Below are 19492 nucleotides of genomic sequence, written 5' to 3' on the forward strand. Positions count from 1 at the left end.
TTGGATTGTTAGCTGCTTGCCTGTCGATCCCTCTTATCGTTTCCACTCACACTTGAGCTACAATCAGCTGATTTCAGTTTGTATGTTGGAGGAATAGCTGTACTATGCTGCTAACACAACTTTGGCTCATTGCAAGCACCTGCACACACAGCATGCTAACGCTAACAATATAGCTGAGTAAATATCAACCCAGCAACCAGACCCAGAACTTCAAAGGTAACAATCAGCCTCTGTTTCTACCTGTTCATGTTTCTAAAGTAGACTCACTGTGGCACTCACCTTAGTATGTTTGTGCTGGTTTTCATCTTTGATGCAGGTTTTGTGAAATATAACAGATAGGACTGTATCTTCATTTTCTTGGAATAACATGGGGCATTTTGGGTTAAATATTACTTCAGCTATTGAAGCCTCTGAGTTTTATCTGTTTCATTTTAATGATTTCATCAATTTTAGCTTTTTTAGCATTAGAGGATTTTTGTTATCGTGGTTTGAAATTCCCCTGTGTGACAGTAATAAAGTATCTATCTGTTTTTAAAAAGAATATAAATAGCTGTTGACGTGTGTCAATTAGAATGATTATTTTAAGACTTAGGAGAACGATTAAAAAAACACACATTACATGTTCTAATGAGTTAGAGTTGGAGTTTGGGGTCATCGCTAAGTCTTTAACTCCTCTTCTGCTGCCGCCAGTTTGAACCTGCTCGCTCATAGAAACCAATGACACGAAGCTCCCAGGACACAGTTTTGGTGCTTGGAACTCTGCAGCTCCGCTCTGTAATGATGTGGTCAAAGTACTGTGGTTCCTCAACACGTCCACTTTGCAATCTCACCAAAATTTCGCTAGCTGAGCTGGTGAAATGGGGGCATCCTGTTAACAGTACCACACTTAAATTCAATGATCCTTTTAGAATGAGCCAATTCTTTCGAAACTAACTGTAAAGACATTTCTAAGGGACTGAAAATCAGAATCACAATACTTTATTAAGGAAATTATGTGGTTAGAGCTGCTCCAACACAAGAAGAACAGTAACAGACGGAACTATATTAAATAATACAATATATTACAAAGTTACAAAATATGAGAAATAGCTCTAATATAGTCAAATAGCTTAATTATAAATATCCAGAATAATACAGAGATTAAACATGTACCACTGACATTTTACTTTAACCTGTAAAATGTTGTTATTTGTTTTTTCCCTGTATAGTTTGTGCAAAAGGGTGTAACTATCACAGTGTGGAAGGTGCATTAGATGGAGGAGTTGTACAGGATGATGATTTCCTGCCTGTGGCTGATTTTCCTCTCACTGAACGCGCTCCTGAAAACACCAGAATTCAAAGATTAAGAGAAGTAAGTTTTACTTTACACACTTTTGTCCATGTGATATATTTAACAAAGATTTAATTAATAAATACATTTGCTTTTCATTTTTTGAAAATGTGACAGAATCACAGGCAATGGCAGAAGATAAGTGTAGGACTGGGGTGTGGAGTGGCACACTGAATCACATAGATTTTATTATTAGAGCCTGATTTTTGATTTATTCGTGAAATAATAAATAATATTAATTTTTTAATGAAGTAGAAATGCAGCATAGCAAAAACAATACAAATTAATAAATAAATGAAATCAGGAAATAACTTTCAAGTGTATTAAAACTGTACTTCAGTAAAGTGCACGAGAAGCCCTCCTCTGTGGTCTCAGATCAAACTGCAGCCACTCGCTTGAGATTCCACCAAACACAAAAACAGTCACAGAAGTGACTTTCCACTCTGTCTATTTTTTTTTACTGAAGCCGCTTCGAGCTGCATAACTCAGGTAAGCATGGCAGGAAGTCAGGGACAGAAAAAGGACACCAGGAGTGTTTTGCTGGTGTGAATTAAAGCTGCACAAAGAATGGAACAAATATAATTCCAGGTAGCAACATGCAAACAGTGAATTTCAGATGTATTTATTTAAAATAATGTCAGGCATTTAAATACTTTTATCCTAAAAAAAAAAAAGTCAGGCATTGACAACACATTTTTAAAGTGAAGTTAAATATTTCTTAATAAATGTTTTTATTTCCTGCATGTCATTTGCTAGTTGCCCAGCCCTAACCCTGCCTCTTAATCTGCATAACTAGTAATATGTAATTTTAGTTTTTAGTAAATTGTTCTGCCAAGTTTTGGAAGTGAGGGAGCAATGAAAAAAATCATGTCAGCGGACACGCGTCCACATTTACACGCAAAAAACCCTCCCCTCCAAAATATGGGTTTATGGTAAAATCGCCTAATTACACTTCAGAGAATTAATTCAGGAAAAACACATTTAAAAAAAAAAATCAAATAAAAATAAACAATAAAACAAATAAACTGATGTTGATATCTAATTAAAAGATAAATTCCTTTCATTTACACACGGTGCTTTTAAAAAGGATTTGGCTTTTGGGAGGTGTGTTTATTTACTGCATTATCACACACCTGTTGCTTATAGTTAAATGCAAAATACTGTGTAATGGTCACGCTGTAGATGCTGGTGTCCACATGTGCCCAGGAACTGCTGCAGACAGGTGACTAAAATATTGGGTTTGTTTTGTTACATTAAAGAAATTAAAGGTAAAAATGTTCCAACAAACCAACAAAATCTAAGATTTTAAAATGAAAGAGTAAGAGGAAGCAGTCCATGTCCCAGTTAGCTCAAACTAGCAACTATGGATCCAAACCTGTGTTTTCTGGAAAATATCTTAAATGAAAATGTAAAAAAAGTGACAAGGTAAAATATTCCACTGAACCACAGTAACATGCATAACTAAATCTCTCCATGTTCTCCTGCACATTAGAGGATGAAGAGAGCAGCAGTGGGGGCCAGCTGAGCTCCTGTCCTCCCTGTAGTAGGATAACATTTCACCAGTTTAGATTAGCTCACTCAGGGCCCATCAACACATGTGGAAGTGACCCTCAGACGGCTCTCACAGGCCTTGTGGCTGAGCAGTGTGTGTGTGTGTGTGTGTGTGTGTGTGTGTGTGTGTGTGTGTGTGTGTGTGTGTGTGTGTGTGTGTGTGTGAGCGAGACAGGAAGTGCACAGACCAGCTGATGCAGTGTGTGCTATGTTAACCCGTCCAAGGGCAGCACAGCAATAACAAACACAAGATCACAGCACCGAGGTCACCTCTGACCCCGCAGACTCGGCGCAGCCAGGCTGATCGCTCTGACGGCCGCTCAGGAATCCCACAGAACACACACAGACACACACATTTGCGTATTTACACACACTAAATACTCGACGGCCCAGTATAGGTTTCCTTCGGTGCGTGTTTTCAATCATTGACTTCCTTTAGACAAATCAAAGGGATTTACTCTAAGAGACAAAAGCTTCTCTGCTGGTGTCTGACAGTAAATGATTGACATTTACTTTGAATGCAGTGGCTCCACCCACCCAGGGGGGAGACCTGCAAAGTGAAACCATCCACTACACTATACCCCACACACCCTTGTTTACCCGCAAGGCTGTTTGCTCGTCTGTGTCCTGGTGGTCGAGGAGTCAGAGACGAGATGTGTGGGAAAACTGTGACAGGGACCGTGGAGCACGCGTGTCCAGCAGCCTCCGAGGACCAGCATGCTTCATGGTAAGAGCCCGTATGCGTGTTTTGTGGGCGGGCTTTTCGTATGTACAGTTTTACCCCCAACCCTGTTGTTTCAGTTGGTAGCAGTGTGACCTGTGACCTCTCTCTGATTCCATTTTTCACTCTCTCCTCTGCCCCAGCAGACACTTTTAAAGCATATCCATTTCCTGCACACATCAGGCCGCTCTGGACACGGGGCTCGCAGGAATACGAGGCCGACCGCCTTGTTTATTAGTACAGACAGCTTGACGTGGGGAGTGTTTGCCAGCGTGATTGTGTCAGCCTTAGAGCGACGCAGAAACGCAGCTGAAGTTAAAGTGGTTTTACGAGTCAGTGTGAGTGCAAGGACAAATGATCTTAGAGGCAGAGAGATTTTGTTTTACTGGCGTGGCTGTCCTGTATGTTGGGTGTCTCAATCTAGGGGCTACAAGGGATACATTTCATGGTGGGGGGAAAACAAAAAGGCAGCGACAGGACTTAATTTTTTATTTCACCGAGGCTAAATATTAAGGGCCAAGCTGCAGGAGGAATTAGGCTCACCTTTTTTGATGAGTCCACCTCATTTGTCTGCGGCCCTTAGAGAAGCTCGGGTACTCTTTCCCATATTTCCTAACAGATTTAGTGTAGCTGGTGGTGAACGCCTGGACAGCTGAGCTCTGCGTCTGGCTCTCTGTCCATTTTGGAAGAGAATCCCTCTGGCAGGTCAAGTAAACCCTGGCCCCTCAAACACTGAACACACTTTCCAAACCTCATTACAGAGACCCCATGTTTTGTTGCTCATGGGCGCCAATCAAACCCCCCTCTCCTCCTCCTCCTCCAATTCTTTTCAAATGAGAATTGAATTTCTTTTTCTTTTTTTTGTTTATGTTATCATTTGTAAATCTTACCAGAAGTGGACCATGAGGCACAAGAGAAGGGAGCTCGTACACACTTTAATGAAGTATTTATAGATCATTCCAGCTGTCAAATACTTGTGCCCAATGACATAGTGCAGAGTGCTGACGCTCACAATTGCCTTTCTCCCTCCAACTCGCTCTCCCCTCGTTAAGCAGCCGGATTTGATTTCAGGTAAGAACTTATTGGGAGGAAAAGAGGTGGCGGGGGCTGCCAGCGAGGGCCACGGCTTTTACCGAAAGGAAAACAGTCCTCTGTGTTGCATATCGGAGCTCAAGGAGCCCAGACGCTGAGACCCCAAGATAGGCATGAGGGCATTATAGCTGGTGTAGCTGATAGATGCAATTTGCTCCCACGACGAACCTCCTGCACTTTGTTTTGTAATCTAAAGGTCAACCTGTTACTGCCAAGTCTGTTAAATGATTCTGACTTGATTTTCCTTGGATATGTGTGCCTCAAAGGAAAATAAAAAGTTGAATCTGCTGTTGAATTCCTTAATAATACTGGAAAAGGTAAAATCTGCAAAGGGTTTCTATGTTTGGATGTCATTTTCTAAAGCTGGTCAGTGCAAAAGCATTTTAGCCACTTTCAGTAGAAATAGCAGCATTGACAGCAGTGATTATGCTTAATCAGCTGCTATTAGGAAGATTTTGTTCCTCTGATCCTTCTGCAACACTTTTCCATCATCATAAGATCTAATCAGCCCAGGATTCTTAGAAGTTATTAGAGCTTTTCTCATTTTTATAATGTTCATAATATGACAGTATATAGTATAAAATAATCATATTACATATATAATATGACACTAGCTGTTCTATCTATCTAATTGGTTATTAATATTAAAGAGTCGGCATTTTTTAATATATGTATTTTTATTTTAAAAGAATCCCCCCCCCTCCAAACTGGTGTTTGTGGTGCTAATGCTTTCAGAGTAAAAGCAGTGATCCAGTGAGAAATGGTGTGAAGGTGCAATAATGGACTCGTGAGTCGTGACCTCTGCATGGAAGCAATTTGGAAAAAAGGGTTGAAAGTGCCGTAAAAGACAAATTAATCCTCGACGGAAAGGAGATACATCCTTAAAAACAAGCCATTTGGGCCTCATTGGCTCATACTTTACGCTTTAAATCTCACAGCATTTTTGGAGCTGACGTATTAGACAGAGTCAAAAAAAAGTAAAACAAAAACAACCCAAACTTAAATACTCCGTTCATTAAGTGTCTTAACGGGATACTGTTGGAGCAGTGAGGAGGTGGCCTGCTTTAAGCTTCAGGCCCGTACCTTTCATTTCCCCTCATTCGCTCCAATCAAGCAAAGCGCAAACAAACAAATGTGAAATGGGTGTTTGTGAAAAACGTATTTATGTTCGCTCGGAGCTTTTTGTTTAATGGTCTGCTTCGGGTCACAGGCCTGCTGTTCGTTAGGGCTGACTTACTTTCGTTTTCAATTAGCGCTGATTCGAAACATGGCCGCTTAATTTAGCGGAAAAACTGGAAAACGCAAGTTACAACACGTTTGAGTCGGCCCTAACAGAACGCCGCAATGTAGTAATAATACTAATACTACAACTATTCCCACTAATAATAATAAATCCAAATAACATTCAGCAAAACAAGCGAGTTTATAAATATTTTTAAATGATATTAATGACGCAATATTAGTTTGGACTTTTACATTTTATTATTGTTATTAACAACAACAACAATAAGAATAATAATTATTATTCTTATTGTTATTATTATTAGTATCGTCAATATTATTACTTATACTACTGTTCCAGTTATTATTATTATTATTATTATTATTATTATTATTATTATTATTATTATTATTATTATTATTAAATACTATGCCGGTTCGATTTTGTTGTCATAAAATGAGCAATTCTGGCATTTTGGAATTTTAACTTTAATATTTCCGACATCATTTCTGCCTCTTAAATTCACAATTTTTCTTCTCTTTTTAATTTTGGGGTCAGTTTATATCTGAGAGAATTATTTCCACCCTTCTTTCACCATTCACGTCAATAAATGATCTTTTCTGTGGAGTTAAGAAACACGTGGTCTCATCAGGAAGTCCAGAAGAAGCTCCAGTCAAGAGTTTCCCTTATGTTTTGTATATATTTTCTAAAAACTTATATTTTATTTATTCGTTTTATGTTTTTAAGAAAAGAATGTACGACAGCCTGATAGGTGATCAGCGTCATGCTGTCAGTCAGTTCGTACTCCGTGTTGCTTTTGTGTGTATTGATCCTAATTTGTCATTATGGCAGTACTTTCTATTAAGGATCAGACAGTTACATTTAAATATTAGTGTTTGTCTTGCAAACGGTTTTTTTTAAACAATTAAAGCAAATCTTTATTTCAAAAGAAAAAAAAAGAATTTAAAACTATTTCAGATTTATTTGTTTTTCAGAAAGAAAAAAAAGTCAGTATCCAGTCAGTGTTTGGCGCTTAGTTCTAACAATTTTTTTAAGCGTTTCTAAACTAGCTGAAATCCATCTCACGACTCAACCGCGACACATAACCGCTGACGGCTTCCCATCAGGACTCGAGCCTCTGCTGCGTCTCTTTTCTTCTTCGCCACACAGCTGCGCTGTTCGCACAAATGACGCCTCCGCTCCCCTCTGGCCCGCACTTAACAAGGTGACAACAGGCGGCTGGAAAGCCATACGGAACCAGATGGCAAATGCACGGCACAGCCTGAGTGGTGCACGAAGAGCGATGTGAAACATGCACTCGTGATCAAACACAGAAATATGACTACGTCTAAGAAAAACAGCTCAGAGGAGCACTTAGATGCTGTCACTGAGATTAAGGGCAAGAAACGGCTTTGTATTTGGTTGCGCAGGGGCGTTTCCAGAATATTTTGAAATGGGGTGACACGGGTGGGGGCCAATAACAAAACATTTGATAAGGAATAAATACAATGCCAAGAACTGGAAGGCAGTGGGCTTTATATTGAGTATTTGTTTTACAAAGTGATTGTTCAATTTTGATTGAACAATTTTCTCAAGCAAAACCATCATCCTGCTTAAGCTCCATAATAATGGAACGCTACAGGCTTCAAATATATAAATATACTGCAAGTACCTAAAGTAGAAGTGCTCATTAAATCATATGTGTATTATTTCATCATGAATATTGATTCATCAATGTATAGAAGTTTTTATATAGTTGTTGGCAGCTTCATCTCTACATGTATTACACATATTAGCATATTTACTCTTTGAAATGTGTAAACATAATCTGTGAATAAAGCTATAAAAATAATAAATGATATTAAGTACACAGTAAAACATTAGAATCCAAATATAGATGAGTGGGAGTATAAAGCCGCAGTAATGTGAGTAACTGTCCGCCGATACATTCCATCAGCGGCTCTTTGTGCGCGCTCATCAGGTGGCACCGGACACTGTGAGATTAATGACGCTCTGGTGCAAGGCCCTTGCTAACCCCACTGTCCCCACAGCGGACATGCTCCTGCGCCTATAAGCTTCCACTGTGTAAACTCGAGGCTGAAACAAACCGCGCTTATTTATTAATGCGTCATTTTCGCCTGATCCAAGCCAGACGCATTCTTCTCCAAATGATTCCGCTGACTTCTTGAATTTGAAATTAGTTTTGTGCCGGAGGTCTGCTCTGTTTAAAATCACAAGATCACTTTCTATAAATTGCTCTGCTCCCTAGATGTGAAACAAGGAAAATGCATATATTTATTTATTTATTTATTTTGGGGTGGGTGTGGGGATCCTCGGGGCCTTTACCTGCCCGACAGATGCGCTCTCGCTCAGTAATGATACCTGCAGCACATTAGTCTCTAATCACTCGCGTTCTTCTTGAGCTTTTCGATCTGCGGAATCAATTATTCACTCCAGTCCCTTGAATTCGTTTCCATCAGGAATATTTCAGGGATCAATTTTTCATACTATTCCACATATTTTTTTATTTTATTTTTTGCGCTTGTTTGGCTTCGTTCCTAGATTCCCAGTTCCCCGAGAAGTGGAAAACAGATAGAGGGAAGAATCTGAGTGAGTGATGCAGCGGAGAGTCTCTGTCCCCACGGCCTTTAATAATTCAGAGCGCCTGCTCCAGCCCGGTGTCTTCGCATGAGGAGGTGAAAGCCACATGATGCGGCTTATTAACGGGACAGTTCTTTGGGTAAACACAACACGCTCGGGCCCCGTTTAACTGCGGAAAAAAACTCGGAATTTAACTACACAATAAGGACCCATTATATCTGTTTTGTTTTTTTCTTGAGCCAAACGAAGTACTTTAAATATTTAGATACGCGGAGAACTCTGACTCTATTCTGGTGATCCTTGTTCCACATCTGCAGTGATTACACATTATATTTTGTTTTATGCAACTTTCCTTTGAACAGCCTGGTTCAAAGGATGGATTTTTAAAAAACTGCGAACACGACACTGCTCACATCAGCGATTAAAAAAACAAAAACAAAAAATAGCTGACAAAGGGGAATAAAAATCGAAAAACGAAGAGAAATTCAGACGAAGTTCGTCGTGTATCCAAGACTTTAATTAATTTCAAAATAACATTCTGACATAAATAAAGATAATAGCTCAGGGCGCATGCGTTTTTTTTGGTATTGAGGGGAAAGTTTGGAGCGCGTTATTATCCAAAACCGCGCTCACTCTGCATCCAGCAGCCTGCATGTCTGGTAAGAAACAAAGCTTTAAACGGACTTTAACGCTCCTGTTTTGAACGTCTAACGAGCTCTGCGAGAATCCAGCACACCCAGTATAAACCAACAAATGTGCTCGTTTTCAACAACCGTCTGACATTTCATGAAATGTTCAATAAGCTCTTATCACTCTCGCTTTTATGCACACACGTTTTGTCATATCGCCTCTAAGAGGCCTGCATTTCTTGCAGTCCCACGCTGTTGCCGGCTACTCCCCCCCCCCCCCCCCCCCCCCCCCATCGCGAGCGCAGACATCACCGTCATTATCATATTTAATATTATTGACGAATGAGCGCCGAGAAGCGGACTGGCTCTCTGCCACTTAATTCTCGCTTCGCTTCTCTGGTCCCGCTTAATTCTCGCTGCGTGTCGGCGGGAGCTGGCGGTGCTGCCAGGTGTCTTCACGTTCCCGTCGAGGTCTCGGAGGAAAGGTGAGTGAAAGGATGTGTCTGTTGTTGTTTTATGGTTTTTGGGAGAGTGTTAAAGATAATCGCCCTCTTGATGGAGAGTGGGGAAGAACCAACCGGCGTCTCTCTCTTAATGAAGCCCTGCGGGGTTTAGTGTCTTTTCCACGATTGATCTTCGCTATAAATCTGTGGTCACGCGCCACTTTTTACCTGTTACTAACAGATCTCCAGTATGCAGGCCCGTGCCGTCTCCTTTCCCCAGCAGGCAGGCGTACTGCTTGCGCACACTTTATGTCTGTTTTTTTCGTGTTGTTGTTGGACCCCGCTGCCTCCCCCAGTACTGAACCCATAGGCCGAGAGTGAGAGAGAGCAGTAAATGCGTGACCCCGCCTCCCCTTCTCCTCACCCACTTCTTCTCCTCACCGGTGCCGCACGGTTACTTGCTCCATGAAAAAGCTGCAGCCAGCAGTGCGTTCCTGTTGCAGATGTTGTAAACCGATGGCTTCATTTCTCTCAGTTCGAATGGGCTTGCAACAATGTGCGCGAGAGCCTCGACGTGTTTGCAGTTTACAGTGAGGCTGCATGCAAATGTGCGCGCACGCAGGCCGGATAGGACGCGGAGAGCAGAAACAGTAGTGCCTTTAAAATAGTTCAAAAACAGCATTAATATAAACATCAGAAATACAATCTTGAAGGTTTTCACGCAGAACTTCAGCACAGCTAAAACAAACAAAAAACAAATCTCATTCTCACCTACATTTGTTCCACATTTTTTCTGTCTTGCGTGACTTCGTGACAACGATATTTTCAAAACAAGGGTTTAAAAAAAAAGCCTTTAGGCCATTTGACCCTAGCTGGCTCCCTTATCTATTAGACAGGGCGCAGTGGCATCTGTCTGTCAAGTCGCAGGTTTATCATTAACAGGGATCCCACAGCACTGCCCACTGCTGTTCTATTGAGCCATCTAATAAGAACAGAGAGAGAGGGAGAGAGCTCATCCTTGACTTATTATTAGGCTACTTATTAACATGTATCAGCACATGGACTTCAGCTCGGATGATACTGACATGCCTGAGGGTATTAGAGGAAAGCTGCGGCGCTGATAGCAGCGCGATAAGTTACTGCTGCGTGAGGCACAATCATTCTAATCGAAGAAAAGGTGACAGCAGAGCGCACGCGTCAAGGTCGCTCTGATAGGTGTGCGCTTGTTATGGCACAGAGATCTGAGGGAGATATGAGTCAGGAAAACTCAGCTGCTCCTCTTTGCAAGGAGAGATCATAAAGTCCGAACAACCCCACCCCCTTCCCTTCATCTGAATCTCCAAATACTTCAAATATGAAGGAGGAAGAAGAAGAAGAAGAGCTGTATGTCCTGTGAGAGAGATCCGGCCCACAAAACGCGTTCATGGGTTAGATTAGCCGCTTTTGACGCCCCCTCTCCACCCTCCCTCGCTTCCCTCCGCTTTTGTCTCTCCTCCCTTCTCTCCTCCCTCTTACAAGTCAGCGCGCCCGTTGGCACAGGAAAGATTGAAAGTGACATACACTGATTAGAAACCGGTCCTCTGCGTTGTTAAACCCCGCTGTGACACCGCAACTCGAACTTCGCTGGTTGTTTTCTTTTCTTGCTTTTCGGTCAGATTGCTTTTCTTTGCCCGGACTGTATAGCGTTTTTTTCGCGGTGCGTCGCGCTGTTTGTGAACATTTTCTCTCTCTCTCTTCCGAGGATGATGCCATGAGTTTAGAGGAGAGCACACTTGTGCCACAGAGACTCCTTTTGAGCTAAAAGGCGGGCAGACGCTTTAAAGAGGGGACGAAGATTTACAAAAAGAGCCGAACACATTTACGTGTGTGCGCTGCTGTCCACAAACTCTCCCTTTTCTTTCCTTCTCATCTCCGCTCGCTCCGCTGCTTTGGGCGCTATCCACACACACACACACACACACACTCAAACCCTTCAGCCTTCACTACCAATAAATCAACTTTTCTTCTCTGTGGATCTCCTGCGCGGTCTCGACTCCAGACCCAGCAGCACAGGACCCGCGTGACCCAGGAGTCGAATCAAAGCCCAGCCCTGGATTCAATACTCCTGATCAATGGACAAAGCCTCCTCAGCGGGCAGCAGCGCTACAGACACGTCGTAAACAGTGAGTACACACACACACACACACACACACACACACACACACACACACACACACACACACACACACACACGGACTGTCAGCAGCAAGTCTGTACTGAAGACTGTAAGATCATGTAGAGATTTCTCTGCAAAGTCCAAACAAATGCTACACAATCCAACCAGCCGACAGGAAACTCCAGGGACTTTGATTTTATGCTTCCTTGCGAAAAGTGAGTGATTCATAATAACATAATAAAAATAGCTATGATAATTAGTAAAAGTTGTACTTGTAATCATTCCATTTAAGGACTAATAATGTACTAATTATTGCATACTCAAGGCTATTGGCATTACGTTATCTTTAACAGTATTTATAGTAATAATTAAGTAGAAGTAAGTATAATAAGTAAATAAAATTAGAGAGTGAAAATCATATTTCTGCCTCAAAAAGTGTCGAAAATTACAGCTCACGGCTTCCTATAATTTCCTTAATATAGAAAAACGCTCTGCTTTCTAATTACATACGGGTTATTTCTCCTAATTAGTCTTCGTGTTTGACGGGAGGTCACTTTCATAAGAAGTGTTTGAAATATTATCCATAGAGAAATATTATATATGTCTATAAAATTACGTACTATTATTTTATATTTTCATTTTTGAACGAGCTATTCTTCAAACATATTTAGATATTAAAAAAAAAATGTTTGCCTTTAGTTCACATCTTCCCTTTATTAATTAATTAATTGGCGCTTTGATAAAAACACAAACAGCGTGAAAATAACGCAATGTTTAATTTTATTTTTAAAGTAAAGGATCAGGATAACTCACCCCTGTGTGTGTGTGTGTGTGTGTGTGTGTGTGTGTGTGTGTGTGTGTGTGTGTGTGTGTGTGTGTGTGTGTGTGTGTGTAAGTGTGCTCAGGTTTAAAATACACAGACAAAAAATGAAGTTATATTTTCAGTAAACTAGAGAGAAGGAAAATAGAATGCGTCACAGGATTTCTTCACTTTGTAACTTTTTAACCTCTAAAAAATATAATTCATGACGAATTACTTTGAGAGGTGTTACAAATTAACACGTGCTGAGCTTAAATAACCCCTTACCACCACCCCTCGTTAGTTTTACACTGTTTCGTTTGCAGAGAGACACATATTCACCAGAAAACGGGACGAGTGATGAATAAAACATAGCGAGGGGAGCAGAGAGGTGTACGACAGCGTCCAAGTGTTTCCTGCTGCTACAGGGGCCTTCTAACCTCTGCGACACATCGCACACTCAGAATCTAAAAGTTACCTGCTGCTTTAGAGGTCTGTAAAATATTGGGGGGGATTCAGATTCAAGTATTCAGATATAGGAAGAGGTTTGGGAGTAAAAGGCCTCCATGTCTGCTGCACGTAATCAGAAGAAACCAGAGCCAAATGCGTTTGGCTCCAAATGAGAAACAGTCCCTCTGCAGACCGTCATGTCAGGAGCAATAGTTTGTCCTGCTAAACACAAACGCTTTTTAAAAAGCTTTCCCCCCCAAGACAAAGCCACACTTCTTCTGTTTCCACGTCACAGTTAACAGTGTTGTGTATGTGTTGTTAATAAAGCAAAGTTCATATCTAAAAGAAAGGCAGTGCTCTGTCCCCCTTTCCCCTCGCTTGATTTCAAAGTGATTCCTTTTATTTCGGCTCTGTGCGTAAAAGCCGAGGTTCCTCATGCTGGAGTCTGTCCGTCCTCTCTGACCTTTAAGAAACTGCAGGCTGACTCAGTTCCTTCTTCGTCTCCAAACCACCAAGAATCCAAAGCAGCGCTCGTGTTTAGAGTGTTTTTCTCATGGAGTTTGACTCGCGTGAAGTGCCAGCTTCCCTTCGCACACACGTCAGGTTTTCTTTTTTAATATATATATGTACACACACACACACACACACACACACACACACACACACACACACACACACACACACACACACACACACACACACACATATGTGTGTGTGTGTGTGTGTGTGTGATCTACGTTTTCTTATTTTGTTGTTTTGGTTGGTCAAACTAACTAATATTAATATTAATATTTAGAATATTTACATTTTATGAGTTGCAGTTTCTAATTATGAAATAACGAAAACTGCCGACAGCAAGGTGCGCGCAAGCTGCACCTCAGTGTCCACCTTTTCTCATTCTCTCAAGACAGCAGAGCTCCTTTAAAATATGTGTATGTGAAAGGGGGAAAGGGGGGGGGATGCAGGATTTTATATATTTATTTATATATTTTAGCCAACCGCGAGGAAAAATGAATTCGTTTCGGCTGCAGTGATGGCCGCTTTCTGGGGCTGCCTGTCTGCTCAGAGTTTACTCACAGGTTTAAAAAGTTGAAGAGAGAGGAGGAGATAGTGTGGAACTCTAACTCTGTTTTTGTATATTTAAAAAATAAAAATAAAAACCTGATGGTGATGCTTTTTAAAGCTTGGCCCGAACACCTAAAAATAGCCATTCTTTCATTTATTGAGAAGTCTTTATTTCTCTTAACTTTAATATCTGGATATACTTTGGGCTTTCAGGAGTTATCCAGCTATAAGAAACTGAGGTTTCATCTACCCTTAAATGGTCCACTGGAAATATTTCAGGGACTCTCTTTCTCCATGAACCCGACTATCTGTTCACATATATTATAGGTGTGCTATTGAACCGTAGATTAGATTAGAAAATGTGTGTGGGCGCTGATGATGATGCTATGGGCGTCACTGCTGCTCTGTGCGCTCACATATACACTGTTATATCTCCCATTCAGCCTGTTTCATAATGGTCTCTTAAAGCCTGAGGAACCCCCCACCCCCTAAAGTAATACCTACAGTTATTCTCATTCTGGTGAGGCCTGCGTGAGCTGTGGTGAATGGTTTGGCATCAGTGTGTGTGTGGATGTCACAGTAAAATTTTACCATTTCCCTCCAGCTACTTCTCTCCTCTGCGGGCAAAGTAACAGTAACTTTTTTTTATGATGTAGTGCAGTTTGAATCTACACCTCCTCACTGTTACAAGAACCTGGTTGTGTCCAGCATCGTCGTTTTGGATGAGCACGCGCATGTGTTTGCGTCTCGTGCACCGCATTCGTCCCCGCTGTGAGTGGCTGTGCTCTGAGTCAGTGTGTGGTCCCTGGATGTGTTAAAGCAGAGTCTGTGTAGCACGCTGGCTGTGGTTTGTGTGGCTCCGCGTCTGTCTTTACGCGGAAGAGCGTGCGCATCCTCCCAAATGGAAGGGCGAGGCAGTAAATGCTCGCTCTTCATCCTCGCGTTATCGAATGAGATGTTTACGAGAGAGCCAAAAATGTTTGCCAGAAGGGCCATCGTCTCGCCCCCTCACTCTGCTTGCTTTCTTCACTCCGTCTGCGCGGATGTGAGTTTGCGTGTGTCTGAGTGCGTGGAACCACCTCAGAGCTTCAAAATAGTTGTGTTTCTCTTAAAGGTCCGTCCCGCCCGCCTCCCCCCTCACACCAATGCTCTCCACATCACAGTAACACATCTGATGGCCATAAACAGCAAATTCCGCACTAATGTAACCTTCCCGAACAGCAATCATTCCTCATAATCAGCCACATAAAAATGTTCATGTAGTTCCTCATGTTGCTTTCAGACTTTCAAAAACACATTTAGAAAGTGACACTTTTTTAACTTCCCCCTCAGTGTATTTTTTATTCCTTTGCATTGTCTCACGTATTAATTATTAGTGTCAGTAAAAGTGATGCAAAATTAACAGATTGACTTCCTAATGCCGGTGCCGTCATTTAGGGATGCACTGATACATCAGTGAAGAAAACACTAGCCATGTTTACTGATAAATAAGATAATATTTACTGATATCTGTAGTCGATATTTAGCTGTTGTGTTACATCAACTTTTATTTCGGCCAAATAATCCAAAACTCTTTAATAAAGAGCTGAAAATCTACAAAAAAATTCTGTTACTTTTTCAACATGAACATTTTCTTTTGTCTCCAGGGAGCAAAGTAGAAAATAACAAACCACAAAAAATAAGTAATAGGTAAATAAAAAGTCTCTATGGGTATTTATAATCCATGCTTCACAATAGGTCTAGCTCTAATTTAATTATTTCTGCAGACATCCAGGAACCAGATTGATTAATAAATAAATATCTGGCCACATGGATCTGAATACATTTCTGCAGCACTGTCTGTTGGTAGTTTCAGCTGGGATACTGGTCTAACTGATTGATATTGACATCGACATTTCCCACCATCACTGGCTGATATTTATCTGCTGTGTTGCATAAATTTTGAGCTCACTAAATTATTTTTAAAACTGTGTAACAAAGAGCCAGAAGACTTTAATACAGTTTGGTTACTTTTTAAATGAAAGATTTTTCAATTTCCTTCAAACAAAGAGGGGGAAGAAATGACGTGAAAGATGTGTTCTATTTAGTGTCAGTGCCGGGTTACAATCCCAGATTCACTGCATCCCTGTAGTTTCATTAATTCCACAGACATTCAGAATGTAAGCTGATAACTTGAGCTAAAATGATCTGTTCATTGATCAACGATAAATAAATAAATACTTTGAATAAATTGGCAACAATTCTAGTCATTGATTTGTTTCATTTTTTTTTAAAGGCGTGAACTAATTCAGCTCAGTTTTATTTTTTATAGCAACAATCCACAACAACAGTTGCCTCAAAGTGTGACTAAGGACTCGAGAGTATCAGAAAGATAAGTAACCCTATATTTTGGGGAAAGGGAAAACTTTTTCTCTAACAATTTAAAACATAAAAGACACTCTGAGGGCCTCGGATTAGGGTTAGGGTAAGGTCGTCATAGATTAGTTGTCACATTGGCAGCAACCTCGGCCGGTGTACCTCTGTGTTGGAACAATGTTACTTTACCCAAATCAGAATCTCAGAAGTTCTTTAAGGAAACACAACTTTGACTACAATATGTCACTTCAAGGCACTTTCTATTGTAAGGTAAAGACCCTACAACATTAGAAAGAAAACCAGACTCAGGGAGGGGCGGCCATCTGCCGAGACAGGCTGAGGGCGAGGGAGACAGGACAAAAGTAACACCATGAAGTCAAACAGTTCAGACGTTTAAAATCCGAGTCGGTGGATCCACAGGATCAGATCCACATCAATCCACTTGAACCGAACCAAACTGGCTTTTTGGGGGGAGTGGCTCGCTTCTCTCTGTGGGTAATGTTCAGGCAGTCTTTGCGTCACATGCCGTGTTCATGCCTCCCTGCATATACGTGTGTGTACATTCTGAACATCTTTGACGACAGGGCTTTTAATTTTGCCCCCTCCTCTTCCTACTCCTCCTCCTCCTCCTGCCTGCTTGCCTTCTTTTATCTGTGCTGCAGAGCCAAGCATTAACCAATAGCTTGATAGCCCTGCTATAAAACTGGATGTCAAACGGGAAGAACAGCCGTATCTGTGGATATTTCCCTATAGGTGACGCCTCTCTCTTTCTCCCCTGTTATCATTGCTAATAATGCCCTCATAGGTCACTTTTTCTCTTCCTCCCTCTTGCTCTCTCTCTCTCTCTGGCTGGTTTTGCATGTTGAAGGCAGAAACCTTCATTAGCAGACACATATCATAACGGTAAAGAGAGATATCGGACAGGCAGTTACAGGAGAGACTCGCAAGTCTGTGTAAGTTTGGCTTCTCTTCTATAAGCGTCTCTACGACGGCAGTCTTAGAGGTCAGGAGGATTTCCTGCTAATGCTTTCATACGCGTACGGAGGACTGAGCAGCTTATCCCGCTGCTTGGCTCACTCTGTAACTTTTTAACAACTTTTTGCCTTTGTTTAAAATCTCAACGTGTGCGTGTGTGTGTATGTGTGAGTGAGTGAGTGAGTGCTGGGGCTGTGGTGTTTACTGCCCTGTTTCCTGTAACACTTATCACAATGGGATTAACTGTGTGTGTGTGTGTGTGTGTGTGTGTGTGTGTGTGTGTGTGTGTGTGTGTGTGTGTGTGTGTGTGTGTGTGTGAAGGTGGGAGGCAGGAGGTTCCTTCTTTTGGTCCATCTTCTAAACATTCGTTGCTCTGACATTTTGAGCACGCGTCCACACTTTTAAACAAGCCTTACAATCCAGGTGAGACAAAAATAAAAACCCACATGATGCAGCGATCATCTTTAAAAAGTAGAATTAAACGGTGACCAGAGGCTCCCGGCTTACCCCAGCCACCCTTCGGTGTGTGTTTCACATGGACGGGACTACCAGTCAGTGTTTGTCATCTGTCTTGATTTGCAGAGTTTAGGCTGGCTTTGAATTACACGTTAGCCTCTGTTTGTGTGTGTTTACGTCTTTGAGCTGGACACATTGTTTATAGGTGTGTTTGTTGTCGTGTCCTACTCTTCTATTTCTCTGGGTGTGTCCTCATTTTTGCTCTGCAATCTCGTCCTTGGCCTCCAGTATGTATTTGTTATGTCTAGAACAGAGTAATAATGTGGAATTTGATAGTGGCTTATCATCAAAACATGAGGTTGTCCCACTATCAAAGATTACGCGGGACAAACAGAACTCTTTCTGACACTCTCAGAGCACGCATTAAAGGGTGAGATTAAAAAAAGAAGGAGAAATACTTACGTCTGCTAAAATAAAATCAGCTGTTATAAAAACAAGTCATTTTACAGTTTTCCAAGAGCTCTGACAGTTGGCCAGAGAAGCAGTAAATTGGTAAATGTGTCATGACCCTCTCCTTATCAAAAAGACATTACATTTGATCCTTGTCTCCATAGCAGAAAGATGTAACAGCCCATCTTATCGCCTCTTTATTAACTGCTTTAACTATCACACACCTTATCACACAATGCACCGCAGATGAATTTAGGATGCGAATGATAACGATCTGACTTTCTGAAGGCTAAATCCATGATTTTAATGACAGTCTAAGCTATTTACATGTGATGCATTGTAAAGACACTCACTTAAAGACATTCTTCAGAATAAAAGGCTATTGTGAAACCAGCCTGTAATAATTGCATAAAATAGATTAGCATTTATCAGTCTGTTGCAGGATGTTTACGTGATACAGTGACACAAACACACACACACACACACACACACACACACACACACACACACACACACACACACACACACACACACACACACACACACACACGCACACACCCAAGTTATTTTCACCACTTGACACAGTTTTAGGGTTTTTACAAGGAAGACAGCTGAAATAAAAACTGAGGGAACAGTGTGTTAATGATGAACATCGCTGTCTGCTCCAGTTTGGTGCTTTGAGTACATTTAGATTGAAATACTATTAAATTAAGCAAGTATGGAGTGTTTTCACACAGTGGAGCTTTACCTAGGATACACCCAGCATATCATCTGCAGTCTTTCTGCACGATGCCTCAATTAAAATCTAAATACCTAAATATAATTGCACATTTGCTCTACATATATTATAAAGTAGATTACCCTGCACAAAGCTTTACTGCTGATATGAGCTGCAGCTGTCATAAATTTGCAAGTTAGATTTTTTTTTATCCTAAAAGAAATGAATAAACCGAATTATTCAAACTCATAGCAGCTACTATAATATAGGAGCATACAAACATATATATATATATATATATATATTGTTTTAAAAGGTGCTTACAGTGTCACTGTCATTGTGTAACAGTTCTGCATTTAACCCTCAAACTGTTGACAACGATGACTTAGATCTCATAAGATTGAAACTCCTGGTCTTGCTTATCTCAGCAGGACAATGTCGAACCACACGATGCACTTATTACAGAAACATCTGGATCTG

The 19492-nt window shown here is 41.1% G+C and overlaps 1 protein-coding gene across 5 annotated transcripts in view; it reads left to right on the plus strand.

Moving 5' to 3' along the window:
- The first annotated feature begins 3481 nt into the window (after positions 1-3481).
- satb2 (SATB homeobox 2) overlaps positions 3482-19492 on the plus strand; it is a 57437-nt gene continuing 41426 nt past the window's right edge. For 2 of the 5 annotated variants that reach the window (XM_082507613.1, XM_082507614.1), the window contains exons 1-2: positions 10863-11016; positions 11628-11751. In XM_082507613.1, the coding sequence (XP_082363739.1) occupies positions 10975-11016; positions 11628-11751 (166 nt within the window). In that variant the 5' untranslated portion in view covers positions 10863-10974. Of the gene's footprint in view, positions 3609-3921; positions 3941-9557; positions 9632-10862; positions 11017-11627; positions 11752-19492 lie in introns of those variants that run through there. The other 3 variants (XM_082507615.1, XM_082507617.1, XM_082507616.1) reach the window with 3 other exon arrangements.

The sequence above is a fragment of the Aulonocara stuartgranti genome, assembly GCF_965226115.1.
Source record: "Aulonocara stuartgranti genome assembly, chromosome: 16".
NCBI classification, from domain to species: domain Eukaryota; kingdom Metazoa; phylum Chordata; class Actinopteri; order Cichliformes; family Cichlidae; genus Aulonocara; species Aulonocara stuartgranti.